The sequence below is a fragment of the Pygocentrus nattereri genome, chromosome 10, assembly GCF_015220715.1.
Source record: "Pygocentrus nattereri isolate fPygNat1 chromosome 10, fPygNat1.pri, whole genome shotgun sequence".
Classification (NCBI taxonomy): Eukaryota; Metazoa; Chordata; class Actinopteri; order Characiformes; family Serrasalmidae; genus Pygocentrus; species Pygocentrus nattereri.
This window is the reverse complement of record NC_051220.1, coordinates 35,432,813-35,451,463: the sequence shown is the minus strand read 5'-3', so window position 1 is coordinate 35,451,463 and position 18,651 is coordinate 35,432,813. Positions and strand designations below refer to the sequence as shown.

At 41.1% G+C, this 18,651-nt stretch overlaps 1 protein-coding gene across 5 annotated transcripts in view; it reads left to right on the top strand.

Moving 5' to 3' along the window:
* daam2 (dishevelled associated activator of morphogenesis 2) overlaps positions 1-18,651 on the top strand; it is a 139,712-nt gene that overhangs the window by 115,829 nt on the left and 5,232 nt on the right. For all 5 annotated transcript variants that reach the window (XM_037542210.1, XM_037542209.1, XM_017690751.2 and 2 more), the window contains 6 exons: positions 626-714; positions 6,632-6,800; positions 8,607-8,714; positions 9,147-9,207; positions 10,937-11,068; positions 17,485-17,655. In XM_037542210.1, coding sequence (XP_037398107.1) covers positions 626-714; positions 6,632-6,800; positions 8,607-8,714; positions 9,147-9,207; positions 10,937-11,068; positions 17,485-17,655 — 730 coding nt within the window. The remainder of the gene's footprint in view (positions 1-625; positions 715-6,631; positions 6,801-8,606; positions 8,715-9,146; positions 9,208-10,936; positions 11,069-17,484; positions 17,656-18,651) is intronic.

Sequence of the window (18,651 nt, the reverse complement as noted above, 5' to 3'; positions counted from 1 at the left end):
TCAATATGCACTCCGCCTCCTCCTTAGGCGGAGGGGGGTCCCCTGCATCTTACACAAGATTCTCTAAGAACGTTTGAAGCTTGCTGTAGCTTATTAATGATAAAAGCTTTGGAATTTATGTGGAGGAGACCAGTGTTCTTTGAAATGACTCTCTCCCCTGGTGACTCTCCACAAATAAAGGTTCCTGAATGTTTGTTGGCTTGGATGGACAATTCTAGGAAAAAGCTTGAATTTGTGTACAGTAAGGGTGTCCAAACTTTTCACCTGGGGGGTCCAAACTGCATTGTTTGTGGTGGACTGAGAGCCTAAAAAACAAAACATGAAAAATAAAGAAGGCAGAAAAACTTTTTTACACTTCACATTAAACACTATACTACATTATACTATATTTTGTTTATAAAATACTAACAAACTACAACATTTTCTAAATGTTAAAAGGTAAATAAGTCTTCATGGGCCTACTTTGGCCCATGGACCACACTTTGGGCAGCTCTGGTATGTGCCTTTAATGATCTCCAAGGTTCTTTAAAGAGGTATCCATTGAAAGGTCTATTAGGAAATAAAAAGGGTTCTTCTCAGTTTTTTTAAGTGTAACTTTTTTTCTTTGCCTTTCTGTCTCTTTTAGGATTGACCACTACCAGCAAAGGCTCCAGTCTCTCTTCTTCAAAAAGAAGTTTGCAGAACGACTCGCAGAAACGAAGCCAAAGGTTGAGGGTAAGTTTTTGATTACTGTGTGTGGTATTGCACTGTAAACTCACAAGTCAAAGCCACTTCCAAGTAATACAGAACAGTTCATTCTCAAGAGAACTTAACAGGGATGCCCATAACTTCTGTCTGTCTGGGTCTGAAGGAAAGAAAGAGAGAGAGGGAGTGGGGTAGGAGTGGGGTACTACACAGTGTTAGTGTGTGTGTGTGTGTGTGTGTGTATGGCTGCTGTGCTTGAGTTTCTCTCCAGTTTAAATAAAGAATGGGGTTACCAGGGAGGCTGTTTTGGAAAGCTGGCAAATGTTGAGAGGGGAGTCACTCTCTTATAAACACTGCTCACTGCTTCAAAGAGTTAGAATACACTTCATGCAAAGGGTATTGTGTGTGCGATGCATGTGTGCTATGTGTGTTTGTCGTGTGTGAACAGAAGCTGCCCTGCTGTCTGGCTCAGGACCCCTCTGTAGACCTCATTAACACATTTGGCTCACCTGGAAGGCCACTACAGCAACTTAGCCACCCCTAACTCCCCCTAACTCCCCCTCACCCCCCTCCAAACAGAATCCTTTTGTTAACCCTTTAAGATGTTAACCCTTTTAAGACATTTTATCAACTGTTTTCTGTTAATAATGCAAAATCTATATGCTGTTGTGTTTATTTCATATGTATATGTATTTATATGTGGAAGGTATCTAAAGATTCTGAGTTTTTTTTTTTTTATTTTATACCATTTTGACCAAGAAAACACATGAATAGGAGTATAATTCATTCATACTTTATTATTACTCTGATTAAACAAGCCAGTTATAAGATCTTACCATTGTCACTTATACTTTAAGTGATACTTTATTAATCCCACAAACGGGGAAATTCCACCTCCACATTTAACCCATCCGTGAAGTGAAACACCACATACACACTAGTGAACAGACACACACACTAGGGGGCCGTGAGCACACTTGCCCGGAGGGGTGGGCAGCCCTATCCACGGCGCCCAGGGAGCAGTAGGTGTCTTGCTCAAGGACACCCCAGTCATGGACTGTCGGCACTGGGGATTGAACCGGCAACCTTCCAGTCACAGGGCCAGTTCCCTAACCTCCAGCCCACGACTGCCCCTAAAATTTGAATAGGCACACATGCTCACACTGAAAAACGTGGTGCATCCAATGAGAAAGGAAGCCTCGTACATCTTTTATACAGTGATGGAAAAACGTTGTAGCCCATGAAGCTCCAGTTCTACACGCTGAAATTGATTAGATGGTTTTCTTGTTGCCAGTGGGGAGGTACAGGTGGAATAACTTCTCTAGCCGCAGATTTAAATGTGTGTTTGTTTGTTTTTGGGTCTGGTACCAGGCGTGTCAGGCTCATGTGGTTAAATGGGTTTGAGTAGGGGTGTAATTTCTGACTTCACAATGACGAAATTATGATTCCTTAGGAAATGATTCAGTGAGTTTTGAAACCTCACATTTCACCAAGATTCAATTATATTTAATTATTTTGGTACGATATTTGGTATTTTGGTATATCTGCCCTGCAATGGATTGGCGACCTGTCCAGGGTGTATCCTGCCTTCCGCCCAGTGACCGCTGGGATAGGCTCCAGCACCCCCCCGCAAACCTGAGGAAGAAAGTGTGGAATTATTTTTAAAAATACATGGAATATCAAGTAAGACTGTGTAGGAATTATTTCCACAGTCAAATATGACAAATAAGAGACAGGCATCATAACAAAAGACAGCAACATAGTAACCATAAGAAAGCGAGATTAATGTCACGGTCATCACTCACAAAATGGAAAGAAAAGCATCCTTAACCACGTGAACACAGCAAACTCTGTACCAGACCCCAAAAAACTGCTCATTTAAATTACTGCCAGAGGAGTTACGCCATGTTTATGTCCCGATTTTATCAGATTTACTATGTGGAATCTGAGCATTGTGTGGGGCCAAGTTTTCTATCACTGTCTCAAAGATGCATTAGGCTTCTTTTATTGTCAGAAACACTGTGGGGTTTTTTTTCCAGAGCGAATGCATGAGCTCCGAGCGCAGTTCAGTACAGTAAGCACTTATTACTGATTTCTTTAATCTCACTAACGATAAAACATGACTGATGTGTGAATTATATTCCTATTTGTGTGTTTGCTTGTTCAAAATGGTAGTTTGTGAGACAAACTGAATGGGTCATGTTCTTTATGTATCAAAAAGTAACAACAGCATTCAGAAATTGTGTTAACTCTATTAGTATAGAGTCAATAAAAATTAATTTCTTATTCTCCATATATTTTGGTTTGTCCATCTGAATTTACATGACCAAATCATAAGGCAAATTATTCAGTAACTGCATGAAATAAATGTCATTTTTTTTAAAGCTCACCTTAAATGAGCAGAAAATGTGTTTTATGAGCACACATTTCTGTATGCTTACAATCTACTACTGAAAGCCAAAAATCTTAGATGCTCTTTGTATTATTTTATAAAAAAAAAAATATATATATATATATATATACTGCTCAAAAAAATAAAGGGAACACTCAAATAACACATCCTAGATCTGAATGAATGAAATATTCTCATTGAATACTTTGTTCTGTACAAAGTTGAATGTGCTGACAACAAAATCACACAAAAATCATCAATGGAAATCAAATTTAATAACCAATGGAGGCCTGGATTTGGAGTCACACACAAAATTAAAGTGGAAAAACAAACGACAGGCTGATCCAACTTTGATGTAATGTCCTTAAAACAAGTCAAAATGAGGCCCAGTATTGTGTGTGGCCTCCACGTGCCTGTATGACCTCCCTACAACACCCAGGCATACTCCTGATTAGGTGGCAGATCTCCTGAGGGATCTGCTCCCAGACCTGGACTACAGCATCTGCCAACTCCTGGACAGTCTGTGGTGCAACGTGGATGGTGGATGGAGCGAGACATGATGTCCCAGATGTGCTCAATCGGATTCAGGTCTGGGGAACGGGCGGGTCAGTCCATAGCTTCAATGCCTTCATCTTGCAGGAACTGCTGACACACTCCAGCCACATGAGGTCTAGCATTGTCCTGCATTAGGAGGAACCCAGGGCCAACCGCACCAGCATATGGTCTCACAAGGGGTTTGAGGATCTCATCTCGGTACCTAATGGCAGTCAGGCTACCTCTGGCGAGCACATGGAGGGCTGTGCGGCCCTCCAAAGAAATGCCACCCCACGCCATTACTGACCCACTGCAAAACCGGTCATGCTGAATGATGTTGCAGGCAGCAGATGGCTCTCCACGGTGTCTCCAGACTCTGTCACGTCTGTCACATGTGCTCAGTGTGAACCTGCTTTCATCTGTGAAGAGCACAGGGCGTCAGTGGTGAATTTGCCAATCCTGGTGTTCTCTGGCAAATGCCAAGCATCCTGCACGGTGTTGGGGTGTGAGCACAACCCCCATCTGTGGACGTCGGGCCCTCATACCATCCTCATGGAGTCGGTTTCTAACCGTTTGTGCAGACACATGCACATTTGTGGCCTGCTGGAGGTCATTTTGCAGGGCTCTGGCAGTGCTCCTCCTGTTCCTCCTTGCACAAAGGCAGAGGTAGCGGTCCTGCTGCTGGGTTGTTGCCCTCCTACGGCCTCCTCCACGTCTCCTGGTGTACTGGCCTGTCTCCTGTTAGTGCCTCCAGCCTCTGGACACTACGCTGACAGACACAGCAAACCTTGCCACAGCTCGCATTGATGTGCCATCCTGGATGAGCTGCACTACCTGAGCCACTTGTGTGGGTTGTAGAGTCCGTCTCCTGCTACCACGAGTGTGAAAGCACCACCAACATTCAAAAGTGACCAAAACATCAGCCAGAAAGCAGAAAGGTACTGAGAAGTGGTCTGTGGTCCCCACCTGCAGAACCACTCCTTTATTGAGTGTGTCTTGCTAATTGCCAATAATTTCCACCTGTTGTCTGTTCCATTTGCACAACAGCTGTGAAATTGATTGTCAATCAGTGTTGCTTCCTAAGTGGACAGTTTGATTTCACAGAAGTTTGATTTACTTGGAGTTATATTGTGTTGTTTAAGTTTTCCCTTTATTTTTTTGAGCTGTGTGTGTGTGTATATATATATATATTTTATTTTTAGAGTTTAGCACTGAAGCTATGCCATCTGTTTATAGTTTATACCTTGTATTTGTGGAAAAATGGGTCGACTTTCAGTAGAGCAAAAAATGTGAGTTCAGCTTCTTCTATTCTAAGGGTTTAAAATTACATCACCATCTATTTGACTGGAAAGAAGACAGTTACAGCCTCATAGGACACCCACTTTTTGAAAATGGCTTATGAAATATGAAAACTATGAAGAATATGACAAAGTATGTTTTGGAACCACCGATGGTCTCAAGGAGTTGGAATTTAACTTGGACATTTTTGCATTAGCCTTATAGGGTTAACTTTGAAAGAAAGTTAATATATCAAGATTATTCTACTCTTTCTGTTTGTCTATTTATATTAAATATTCACACATTGCAAAAGGCAGCACACATTTTTAAAAATCTTGAAACAATGGATATACAAGGACAGCAACACATGAAAACAGCCTAAGAATCCTCTATTGGCCAAAAATAAGTGCATACTTTATTGAACATTATTACAATCTACAATAACATTTCAAAAGCAGTGCAGTTGAATTCACCACTTTCATGAGGCTCTCTCAGGACAAATCGTTTCATGAGAAAATGAAGATAAATTGGCTGAGGTACAAAAGCAGTGCAGGGTTAAAAAGGTCATGCAGCTCATGCAATAAAGAAACATCTGTTGCTAACAAGCTACATTACTAGCCCCACCTGTTTGTCCTGTTTTATCTTAGCTGGACGTCTGGGTGGAATCCCGCACACGGGTGCGTCAGTTAACATTGAGAATGAGAACGGTCCCACACTTTCCCTGCCATGCCCTGTCTGAGAGCATAAATCAAAGAAGAGGCCACCCAGGACCACGCAGCGGAGGACTAGAGCCTAAATTGGCTTTATAGACTATGGAGAATGTCTTTAACTAGCATCAGCGAGGAACAACAAATGCTGGCCAGGATTTCTCTGACCATGCCTTTGCTTGTTCACTTGTGTCAACATGGAGGCATTTTGAGTGTTTTAGCATGAGTTGGAGGCTGAGGCTAACTTTAGCGAAGCTCCTCTGGGAGCGTGCTGTTGTATGGGAGTGGGTGAAGAGAAAATAGGGGCCAGGCGTCAGAAGTGCGCAATGCTGCCTACGCCAGTAACGTGAGATCATGATGGGAATCCCAGTGTAGGGAGAGCAGATGAGGGTTGAAACCAGTTCATGAAACCCTTAGACGCACACGGATAGAGGAATTTATAAAACCAGCATGGAGTTCAGAGTGCATTTTGAGGTTAAGTACCAGTTCTGTCCCGTAGCCAGGGGCTTTTTGGGAAATTTGGTGGTTTTGATTTTTATTTTTTTTGTTTTTTTTCCCCTCCATGTTTTCCTGAAAAATTGATTTGTGGAATAGAGAGAAAGACGGATGAAAACTTGTCTTGTTGAACCCTGTGTAGTTCTGTGGCATTGATCTCATTGATCAAAACGTGCGTTTTGAACGGTTTAGGGTAAAGACAGGATGATGGACGATTTGGTTTCGAGGGAAGTTGAAGGCATAGTGCACGGCTGACGTCATTACCGTTGGTGTGGAAGATCTTTCAACCTTTTAACCAACAAAATATTGCACTTGGTTTAACATACAGAATTCTATGAAGCAGCAGTGCATAAAATAATGTGCCTACAAGGAGTTCATATGGAGCTATTGTTCTAGGTATTATTGTATGTAGTGTTCCCTTTTCCTACTTGTCACTACTTCTCAGAAAAGAAAACAGGAATACTTATACCATGCTTTCTGTATTCTGTATACACTGTGAGTCATCAGTTCCTTGATCTTCTTCCCTCTGCTCTTTCCTCAGCCATTCTCCACGCGTCTCGTGAGGTGATAAGGAGTAAGCACCTGACTCAGATTCTGGAGGTGGTTCTGGCCTTTGGGAACTTCTTGAATAAAGGACAGAGGGGGAATGCTTATGGTTTTAAGGTGTCCAGTCTGAACAAGATCGCAGACACCAAATCAAGCATAGACAGGTCAGTGCTACAAAAGCTACAGTACATCCCTTATTTATTTAGTTTCCAGTCAAAACAGCAAAACAACATTAAGCACAAGGTATTCATTTCTTAGGAGATGCACTGTATGGACAAAAGTATTGGGACACACATGTTGATCATTGAATGGAGGTGTTTTATTCAATCCTTTCACCACAGGTGTATAACATCAAGCACCTAGTCGTGCAGTCGACCTTTACAAACATTTGTAAAAGGATAGATTGTTCTAAAGAGCTCAGTGAGTTTCAGTGTGGTACTGTAATAGGATGCCACCATTGCGTCAAGTCAGTTTGCAAAATTTCTTCCCTCCTGGATATTCCACAGTACATAAGTCACCAACACTCTGCTGACTCAATAACCACAGTTCCCTGGGAGCTTCATGAAATGGGTTTCCAAACCTGAGCAGCTGCACACACGCTTTACATCACCAAACACAATGCCAAGCATGTGAAAGAGTTGTGTAAAGCTCATCGCCACTGGACTCTGGAGCAGTAAAAATGTATTCTGTGGAGTGACTAATCATGCTTCTCTATCTGTCAGTCTGATGGACAAGTCTGGGTTTGGCCAATGCCAGGAGAAAGTTGTCTGCCAGACTGCATTGTGCCAAATGTAGTTTGGTGGAGGAGGGATAATGATATGGGGTTGTTCAGGTGCTGACCTAGGCCCCTTAGTTCCAGTGAAGGTAAATCTTAATACTTCAGCAGACCAAGACAGTTTGTTCCAGCATGACTGAGCCTCAGTGTACAAAGCAAGGTCCATAAAGACATGGCTGGGTGAGTTTGGATTAGAAGAACTTAACTGGCCCACACAGAGCCCTGACGTCAACCTCACTGAACACCATTAGTATGAACTAGAACAGAGATTGGGAGCCAGGCCCTCTCATCTAACATCAGTGACCTCTCCAATGCTCTTCTGGGTGAATGGGAAAAAATTCCCACAGACACTCTCCAAAATATTGTATAAAGCTTCCCAGAACAGTGGAAGCTGTTGCAGCTGCAAAGGGGGGACCAAACCCATATTAATGCCATTGGATGTAGAATGGGAAGCTCCTGTGTCCCAATACTTTTGTCCATATAGTGTACTTCTGATGATTAGATGGTCTTCTTGCATAAAGAGGGAGAATGGCAAAGGAAAAGAAGTTTAGTAGTAATCGTTATAAAGAAAATCAGACTCTCAACAACCGTGCAAGACCTGGTAGACCACCAAACTGTCCCCATCAGATAAGTAGTGATTAAAGCTTTCATATTAGAGAGATGGATGTACTTAACACTACAAAATTCATATTATATTGCGTCATTAAATAGTATTGAATAGTTTAAGCCTCTTTGTAGTTTTTGTTAAATATGTCTTTTCTGTTTTTTTCTTACACTAAAAAATAAACTTGAACTTAATGGCTATTTTGACTGCAAAAGTTCAATAAGTGAAGGGTGGTCTCTCAATCTTGCACCAAGCTCTTTACTCATTGACAGCTGAGCAGTCTTACTGTGGGACTTTGTACCTGAATGGCGCCGTCATGAACCCTTTCAACTCTGGGCTTATTATTCAGTTATTGAACTCGAAAGATGTTTTATTATTCAGTAACTTAAAAATAATATGCAAGTTATGTAGTTAAGAGAAAAGTTGAACAGAGTTAAAAGGGTTGAAATATTTAAAGCACCATGAAATTCAGTAACCATTCTTGAATATATTGATTTGTAAAAACGTATTCATTCAGTACTCTGGATGAAACTTTAGTGCTCTGAACTAAGGAAGAGAGAAACCCACCTGCTGTATCCTAATCTCCTACAGGAACATCACCATGTTGCACTACCTGATCATGATCTTTGAGAAGAACTATCCCGAAACCCTCAACGTCCAGCAGGATCTGCTTACCGTACCAGAGGCAGCCAAAGTCAAGTGAGTGGCACGATCAACCTGAGTAGCTCAGAGTTAGCAGACATTAAATGACATGTTAAATATGAAGGTGCATATTTTCATTACCAGCACAAACCATCAGAAAAATGTGATTTTATGTGTTTACAGCTGTTCAACGCTACATTCACTAGTCATGTACTGACATGCGTTTTTGAGTTATTCTTAATTAGCTAATTGTCACTACTGAAACATTTGGTAATGTTTTGGTAGGTTTGTGTTTTTTTTTTTGGTATAACACAATGAAATGTTTAGTCAGTAAATGTAATTAAGGTTTAGGGTTTTAAGGTATTTAAGGTATAAATAGACGATTATTGCAATTTTGCAACAGCAGGTCTCTGAGGGTTAACGTACTGTGGGGCATATGTGCTTGTGATGATCAAACTTTGTCACCATCTGTTCTTCCTCTGTGCTCAGTCTGGCTGAACTGGAGAAGGAAGTGTACAGCATAAAGAGTGGACTGAAAGCTCTGGAGGCAGTGAGTATTGTTTTGAACTATTGAATGAACTATTGTTCATTCCTCTGGTCAGTTCAAAGCAGTGTAATAAACGAGAGTGGCACTTTATTGGCATTTAACTGTGGCAAAAACACATGGATCTCCTTCATGTATTCAACTAAAACTACCAATTAAAACCACCTCAAACTGGAGAAAAAGTGGAAGTGAAACGCATGACATGAATTCTTGTGCACGTCTGAGCGATTGTCTCTGGTCACTCTAACGAGTATTCCAGTGTATGGTATAAATTACGCCTTGGGTCCAAGTTAATATGAGCTACGAATTGGCTGACAGGGGGAAGCATTTAGTGGTGAAACTATTTAGCTGTGAATTCAGACAAGTCACGTTCAGGCCATACGGTGTCTTCTTCTCATTTTTACATAATGGAAAAGGAGTCTGTTCCATGATTTGAATGAGCTCAAATCATCCTCTCACCACTCTCCCGCACTTCACACAGCCACTGTCAGAAGCTGACCACCAAAACGAGAGCATGACGATTATGTGTGATGTACACCAATGGACGTATTCATTAAGTAATTAAGACAGAGGCATCTAGAGGACGGGGCCAAGCAAAGGCATGCCTCAGAGCTGAGTGTGCGCATTAATCTCGTTGTCTGCGCGCCATGGAAAACAGTGGCGTGTGGACAGTTTAATAGCAACACATGAAGGCACAAGATGTCAGAGACACACATGGACTGTATTTAGAGTTGATGAGGAGGAAATGGTAGGAAACTGAAAGAGAACGATGACAAGGAGTGGGCAGTATGACAAAAGTATATCACGATACATAAAGACGTTTTCACAATGCAGATCAGAATATACTTGAGTTGGAACAGACACAGTGCACCATCCATACCGCATTTTTAAAAAATGCTTCAAGAACTTATGAGTGCAGTGATTTATTTTTTTCTCCATGTAGTTTCAGCTTCACAACTTCCAGCTTATTTCACTAATACTCTCTAGCAGCAATGATGCACAGGGTCTTAGCACTGCGTAAGCAATACAACAGATGAAAGAAGCGGTAATTTATTATTGCAGCTCCACAGTGCTGCTGCATTGATGACTACATTTAGATTTATGCATTTAGCTGACACTCTTATCCACGGTGACTTCCTGCTTAATCATGATACAGAGGTGTGTAAACATAGCACTAGGCATCTCATCAAAGGACTCTTACTAGTATAGTGTGATGTGCTTGCCTGACCCTTAGTTCTCTGACATTAGAGGAAAATTCCACAAAGTTTTTAATAATTTCTATATAATTCAGTGTTTGAGGTGTAAACAGTCCTTCAGAGTGATTTCATGGGTAATGGTGCATTGTTTCAATGGTGGGATTTGAACCAGGGGTTGTGATGGTTGTGATAAAACCTTCTCAAAACTATTATGAAACAATGTCTCAGGCCTCAGATGCACATATTCATAAGCATTTCATGTACTAGCTTCCTGTGATGTAGCTTTTTGAGACATTTCACTCCTTAGTTTCTCTGAATGACTTTATTTTGTGGTCATGTAGAAATCTTGAAAATTACTAGAATTTAACGTCATTTATCCTATTTAACCAATTTAACACCTACAATACTTGAAGCTAGTTAGTGCTCAGAAAAGCTTTTTGTGATGTAATTAATTGTGATAAAGATGTCAAAGCATCGTTTCACCTATTTTAAAGACCTGTAATGTTTTTAATGTTACCATGTCTGCCATGAATCTGCAGGAGCTGCAGTACCAGCAGAGCCGGGTACGGGACAGAGGGGATAAGTTTGTGCCCGTGGTCAGCGACTTCATTACAGTGGCCAGTTTTAGCTTCTCCGAGCTGGAAGATCAGCTGAACGAGGCTAAGGAAAAGGTAAGGATCCTTGTCCATTCAATCAATCATCATTACCGCACCCCTCAGGTTTTAACTCCACTGATCTAATGCTTTAGGTCTATTTTCACCAATTTGCGTGGGCCTGCTGAAGTTCCGCAGCCTAATCTAATAAATGTGTCTGCGTATTCATCAAAGAAAACCACCTACTCTCCCCATCTCTGCTCCATGGAACTCATTTACTGAGCTTTCATCTAAGCCAGATGCAATTGCACAGAGGAATTCACAAGAAGAGAGCAAGACAGGGCTTGGTTATTTTTCCCTTGTCCCTAATAACGAAAGTGTTTTTCTCTCTGTGCGCTTGCTTTGAGAGTTGTTGTGGAGATGTGAGGTGTTTTCCAGCCGAGTTGTCTTCGACTGGCTGTCAGTAGAGCTAGGGTGTGTTGTGCCAGGGGGGGTTGTGTGTGAGATGGCCCCAGGGATTGGGCTCAGTGGGCTTCCATTGCTCTTCACACACAAGAGCGTGCTGCCCTGCCAAGCCTGTGCATAGGCCAGGGCCTAACATCTTGGAACCATGGAGGGAGAGAGTCAGGGAGGAAAAAGGGAGCGAGAGAGAAAAGAAAAGCCTTTATGTACCCCTGCCGACTCGGTGTGATGACTTAAACGTCCCAGGGGAACCCAGGGGCTGGCCCTGACTTCTTCTGAGCTTCTTTTTCTGTTTGTAAAGAGAGCTTTCTCTTTTGAAATTTGGCTGAGTCTCAGTGCCCTTGCTCCCCATCTCTTAAGAATTTAAAAGAAAAGTATTCTTAAGCCCCCCTGGGAGTGACCAGACCCACAGAATTGTCTTTTGTGTAGTGCTTGTGTAGTTTCTGTCCATCCTTCCACTGTGAGGAGACAACTCGGTGCTGTGGGTCTGAAAGGCTGTGAAGCTGTCAAGAAGTCCTGACAGAAAAAAAGGAAATAGACAGTATAGAATTTGGAACAAATGAAACAAAAGCTGCTTTTTTTTGGTGTTTTTAGGACTGACTATCCTAGAGTCTAGAACATTACTGAACATGTTTAGGATTACTAGGTTTGTGAGAAGCAGAAAATGCAACCAACTTCTAAGACTGAACTTTTGAGGTGTGGATAAATATCCATGCAGATTTCTTTGCTAAACTGAAAGGAAGTCTCCTAAAAAGGGTGTGAGGTGTAATAAAACAATGTTGTCACTGAAAACTGCACTATTGGATATTATATTTCATTGTTCAGGCTTTGTACGTTTGTGTTTCTATGCATGTGTTTTTGTGACTTCCTACTCCTTGTGATGGTGGAACGTGTGATTGAGGATGAGTGACCACATACTGCCCAGAAAGCTTAGAGCTGAGTCTCAAACCACACAGCCTGCACTGTGCTCCCACCCATCACTAGCCTAATTATTTATTTAAGGAGTGCCATAAAAAATGAAGAGTGTTTGGAGAAACGTCACGGGAAAAGCCTGACCCTGAAACGTTTTGCTGCGGGGAAACAAAAGCACTGCTGTACTCCTGCAGCCCAGCCGCCTCCTCGCAGCCTTCCTGGGGCCACGCTCTCACTGCTCTTGGTGCTAACATGAGGTAACCCCAAAATAACATAAATATTGGGCTCAGTGAGACACAGGGCAGTATATAAAAAAGCTGAGAGGCACCAAAGGCTGTCGAATACATTGACACAGGTGTGCTGGGTATCTTTGGAGAGCTGAAGAAACCATAGATCATAGACAATCATCACTCTTTAAGCTTATATAGTGCATAAAGTAATCAATATATAAACACTTGCAGGCCATCCAGCACCACTGATGTCCCAGTTGCATACACTAGGCTTGGAGTATACAAAGTATAGTATGTTTAAAGTAAGTAGTGCTTTGAATTAACATGACTCAGATGTGTTGGTTGCACATGGATAAGTGCATTTGGAATCACTGTTTTCAGTCATATAAAACAAATATAATTGCAGTATGATGCAGTCATTTAGAAAATTTCAAGCAATTTTGTGGGAGCTGTAAAAAAATGTTGCATTTTTAGTGCTAAACACAGCTGTGGATGATTCTACAGTAACTGGGGAAACAGAGTAAGATGAAGAATGAACTTGGAATGAATGAAAATATCCAGAATGTCTCATTCAAAAAGGTCAGCTATGACATGAAATTACTAGAAATAGGTAATAGGACTTTATTACGTATTAACATTTGCTATTTTTACCATGTTGTAACTTGTCATTATTGACAAAATACTCTAAATTGTAATAGATTTAAATTTTGGTGTCAACATTTTGAAGTATTTTAATCTGCACTGCATAAATTATTAATGATAATTAACAATTATTAATGATGTGTTTCCCAACATTTGAACAGTATAGTACATCAACACAGGTGCTGTGTTTTTTACTTACTTTGATAATAACTATCGCTCTTTACAGGAGAAGGAAAAACATGCTTTTATTTTTAATGCAAGTCAATGGAACCAGATATTTTTTCAAGTCATTTTTCAAGTTTCATTTGGTCCATTCTTCATGAAATTTGAACAAATATTTTCAGATTATAACAAAAACTGGAAAACGACAAAAACGGAGATACGAGGTTTTCTTCCGACAACAGCGATATATATTCATGTAGCAAATTTAATTCATCTCAAGTCAAAATTTAGTTATATAGCACTTTTTACAACAGGAGTTGTCGCAAAGCAGCTTTACAGAAAAACCCAGGTCTAAGCCTCCATGAGCATCATCAACGGCGACAGTGGCAAGGAAAAACACTAAGAGTAAAAGAAAGAAACCTTGAGAGCAACTAAGACTAAGAAACTAAGAAGGGGAACCCATCCACCTCTGGTCGACATCAGATAGCAAGTGTTAAAATACAGAAAAGGGGGAAAGTTGGTTAAGCTACTGCTTGACCCAGTAGTCAAAAAAATCCAACATGTGCTCAGAATGGGTTGATTTTTTTTTTTGATTGATTGATGATTGCAATATTATTTCATGATTTCACATCAACACAGGCAGTGCAGTTAAGAAACACTTCCTGCAAATAAGAAATTAAAACACTGGTTCCTAATGCATCGCCACTTCATAGAGTTTAGAGACAGCAGAACTGGCCAAACTCCCAGCGGGAGGGGAGCCAGCAGGAGCCAGGATAAATGCTACGTAGAGCACTTCAGAGCAAATCTGTTGTGGATTCGGGATGCTCTTGGCAGTCAAAGCCGTCTGACCTTAAAATGGATTTACACTTTTAGAGCAGGAATCATATCTAAACGGAGGGCTTTACTTCAGGATTTAACACTACAGCATGCCAAACCACTCCTAAAGAGCAAAGGCTGAGCTGAATGAGTGCAGTCCTTACCCTCTTTTACAGAATGTATTTATACATAAAAATTAATGTCGAGATACTGCGAAACTGTCAAACTTGGTATTGAACATTTTCAGCACTGATTTTCAGAATCAAGTGAGCCCGAAGCAAAAATAAAGGAGAAATCTCTGCCGAGATTCAGCGTGAAATCAGCAAATTTAGCGTGAATTGTTTACTGTTCTCCAGAACATTGTCACATGGCACAACACTGGGCTGACTTGTTCTTGCCCTCCCTCCCTCTCTCTCTCTCTCTCTCTCTCTCTCTCTCTCTCACTCTAGCTTGCTCTTTCCTCTTTCTCCTCTCTCCCCTTCTTTCTCTCGCTCTCTCTCTCTCTCTCTCTCTCTCTCTCTCTCTCTCTCTGTCTCTCTCTCACTCTAGCTTGCTCTTTCCTCTTTCTCCTCTCTCCCCTTCTCTCTCTCTCTCTCTCTCTCTCTCTTTGTCTCTGTCTCTCGATGGTCTCCCCTCCATTCTCTCCCTTTGTCTCTCTTTCTCTCTCTTGCTCTTCCTCACTCTTTCTCTGGCTTTAGCTTACTCTTTCTCTCTCTCTCTCTTTCTCTCTCTCTCTCTCTCTCTCTCTCTCTCTCTCTCTCTCTCTCTCTCTCTCTCTCTCTCTCTCTCTTCTCTCTTGCTTTCTCTCTTTTTCCCAGTGGTGGACAAAGTACGCAAATCAGTTACTTGAGTTAGAGATACCCAAGGTGAAATATTACTCCAGTAAAAGTATCTAAAAGACTCTAATGTCCTGTTATCATTTTTATAATAAGATTCTTGCTTCATTTTAGGTGAAAATACTCCAATTTCACTCTTGGTAAACCAGTCTTTTAATAGAATTAAAGTTTCAGTTTATTTGAAACTTAGTTACAAGTTTAAGTTTAATAAAAACTGGCTTTAACCTCAGGATCACAAATGAGTTTCCTTTACTATATTGATCTGTAGGTCTCTGTTCATAAACATAAACTAGTCAAAACAAATTTGCATATGGGTACATATTTCTATATTGTGGTCTATTTACACAAAGTTAGGTTAGAACATTATTTATGTTCAATAGAGACTCCCAAAGTTTTACACTGCTGCACTGATGTTGAACCGTGTACTTGCACTGAGTCAGTATGTCCAACAGCTCAAAACAAGCTTGAAACAAAGTGACCGCTGTGCTCTGACTGGTGTTCTTGCTTCGTGCTGCTTTCATTTTGACATTGCATTTTTTTTATACATGCAAAAGACAAAAGGAATGACAGATTTCTTAGTGTAGTGTACTAAAAAGTAAGATGTTTTACTTTGAAATGTAGTGGACTGAAAGAAAAAAGTTACCCAAAAACTGAAAAACTTACAGATATAGGAAAAAACTACTTAAGTATGAATTACATTTACTTCATTACTGTCCACCACTGGTCTTTCCTTTCTACTCTTTCTCACATCTATCTGCGGGGGGCATAGCCAAGCTCCTGTGAAGCACGGCCACCCCGGTTAAATAAAGTAAGACTATGTCTATTATCATCAATGAAGCAGTCACCACAGAAAAGTTTTGCTACTGTGCATAAATGGTTTTACAGTAAATATCTGCCATGAGGGCTGGTTACAAATCTGCACTCCGTTATCAGCGCATCTCACAGGAAAGTGAATGCTGCTTAAAATAATGTATAATAATATAATGTATAATAATAATATATTATAATAATATATTCTTGCACATAAATAAATCTATACAGTGTTCAGCGCAGAGTGAAATAGTAGAGGGATTAAAAAGGGATAAAATTACTTTGTTTTTCCAAAGTGAAACTGTATTGGAAAATGATTTTATTAATCTTCATAGAATAATAACCACACTAATAAATGGCCCAGTACACTTCAGCAGTGCTGCTCTGTGAGCCACATTAGTCTGTACTGTGGTATGATGAGGTATTATGAGGTAATCAAAACTGAGCAACTACAAGCATTTACTATTGTATAGTAATGTCTGTGGTTTATCATGTTAGCTTGATACCTTTCACAGCTGATAATGATACTAGATTTCATCAAAGGGGACTCCAGAGCCGAGTATACGTCCTTGCTAATGCTTCTTACTCTGACAAATATTCTCTGATAATGTTCCCACACACTTTTTCCCCCCAGGCATTTAGCAAGAAATTGCAAAGTGTCCTATGAAATTGCTGGGTTTTACCTGACCACCCCTTTGAATAGATTCCATGTTTGTCTGTCTGTTTCTCTGCTGTTTCTCTCTCTCCCTTCTGGCAGCGGTCAGTGGGCATGTGGTATTGATAAGACAGGACATATGGTAGTCAAATCAGGCATTACCTTCCATCACGCACCCAGGAGAAACAGGAATTTTTTTTGTTGGTAGTGTACATGTTGTTGATGAATGTGGCTATGATTGATACAGCCCACTCAGTACACAGATAAGCAGGCAGAGGGGCACCAGTAGGACAGCTGGCAGGAGGCAATGGCCTGGCTGCAGCAGCCGTGTTGTTGGTTACTGCACGCACACAGTGCTGCCTTATCAGACTCACTATCCTGCCTCTGGGCTTCATGGGTGTTCAGTGACGTCCAGGTGGATGAGCATGTTTATGAATGGTGTTCATATTGTCAGTGTTGTTTAAATGCTTTCTTATGTAAACACCAGTCAAAGTAAAATAGGAACAAACAAGGCGTTTGGTACAACTGAATCTGTGGGTGGGGGGAGGGGGGGTACTCCAGCTTTGTCCGGCTGCTAACTAACTCGCCGGCACCGATGCTAGATGCGGTCCTCCACACGTTCTTTTGTTTTCATTTGGAGAGATGAGTAACAATTTCCACCAGTCTCTTCAAAAAATTGGGCAAGTTTTTCAGAGGTATGCCAGCCATAGTTACAGTTGCTTGCCTCTGAAGGACCAACTTTATCAACCAATTTGCTAGTGCCACCCTGAAGCAGACCAGCGCTGCATCTCTAGTTAGTTAAGAATACTGAAGGAAGATTCTCACTGATGGGAGGTGAAGCAGCTGAACAGTGACCTTTCTGGGCATCTGTTTTTCCTTAATGGACAACATAACATTTTGACATTTCTACCTGTGCTACAGTGCTTCTTACTTCATTGAGATGTTCCCCTGCTCTGTTCTTCTCCTCAGTTTGTGAAGTCTCTGAAGCACTTCGGAGAGGAGCAGGGACGCATGCAGCCAGATGAATTCTTTGGGATTTTTGACACCTTCCTGCAGTCGTTCAATGAGGCTCGGCAGGACCTGGAGAACATGCAGCGTCGTAAAGAGGAGGAAGAGAGGAGAGCACGCATGGAGGCCATGGTGAGAGAAACATCACTAGCAGTTTAGTGTTCTAGTCACTTGGTTTTAGTAATGCTTCCCTCAACCAGGAGGCTAAAGCACTTGGTTCAGAACAGAAGAAACTCTGGTTGCTATTGCATTGATTTAAGATTTGGCACATAGTATATCATCACTTTTGGAACAAGTTCTCTACAAATTGGTGATTCTGAGAAGGAAGAAAAAAAAAGTTAATATGATAAATAGTAAGTAATTTGGCTCATTTCTATTGGTCCAGCTATCATGACAGCTGCTGGTTTTCAAATGCTAAGACATGAGGTTTTGATCTGACGGTGACTGTTTCATCTGAACCACATGATCTACATATGGAGATCCTTTCCAGTTCTTATTGTTAGTGAGCTATAACAGTTGATTATGCTGAATAAGCACATTATTACTGTTCCATAGAATTTATAAGAGGTTTTTAATGGGCCTTTTTCAGTAATGACAGTCTAATACTTGGTGTCTCACAACCTCATTATATTAATGAGTGCCTTAATTCATTAATCAGAGGGCTAAGTAGAGTGTAGATAAGGGGCCACTCTTGTCACGTGTGTTTTTAGAGTCCAAATTCCTTCGTTTCTCTCAGTTCCTCCCCTAAATACTGAGGGTGTCTCTGGTCACAGATAAGCCTGGGCTTCTGTATGTTCTGTTTATTATTTGTCTCTCCCCCACTTTATCTTTCAAAAATGGTCATTCCATCGGATCAGCTGTCAGTAGCACCACCAGCCCCTCCTCCTCATAGCTTGACCACTCAAGAGGCCTCCCCCAGGGAATGCTGGGAATGTGGCCTGGCCTGTAGAGAGCAGAGAGAGTCTGGGAACTGTACAGCCTATCTGACTTCCACTCAGCCCTCAGCCATGTGGATTATGGGACGCAGTGCTCATTAGCCACAGGAAATATTGATGCACAGTGTAATGCATAGGGGTGTAAGGATTCATAAAATTCAGATTCATATTTTTTTAGTACTTTTTTAAGACA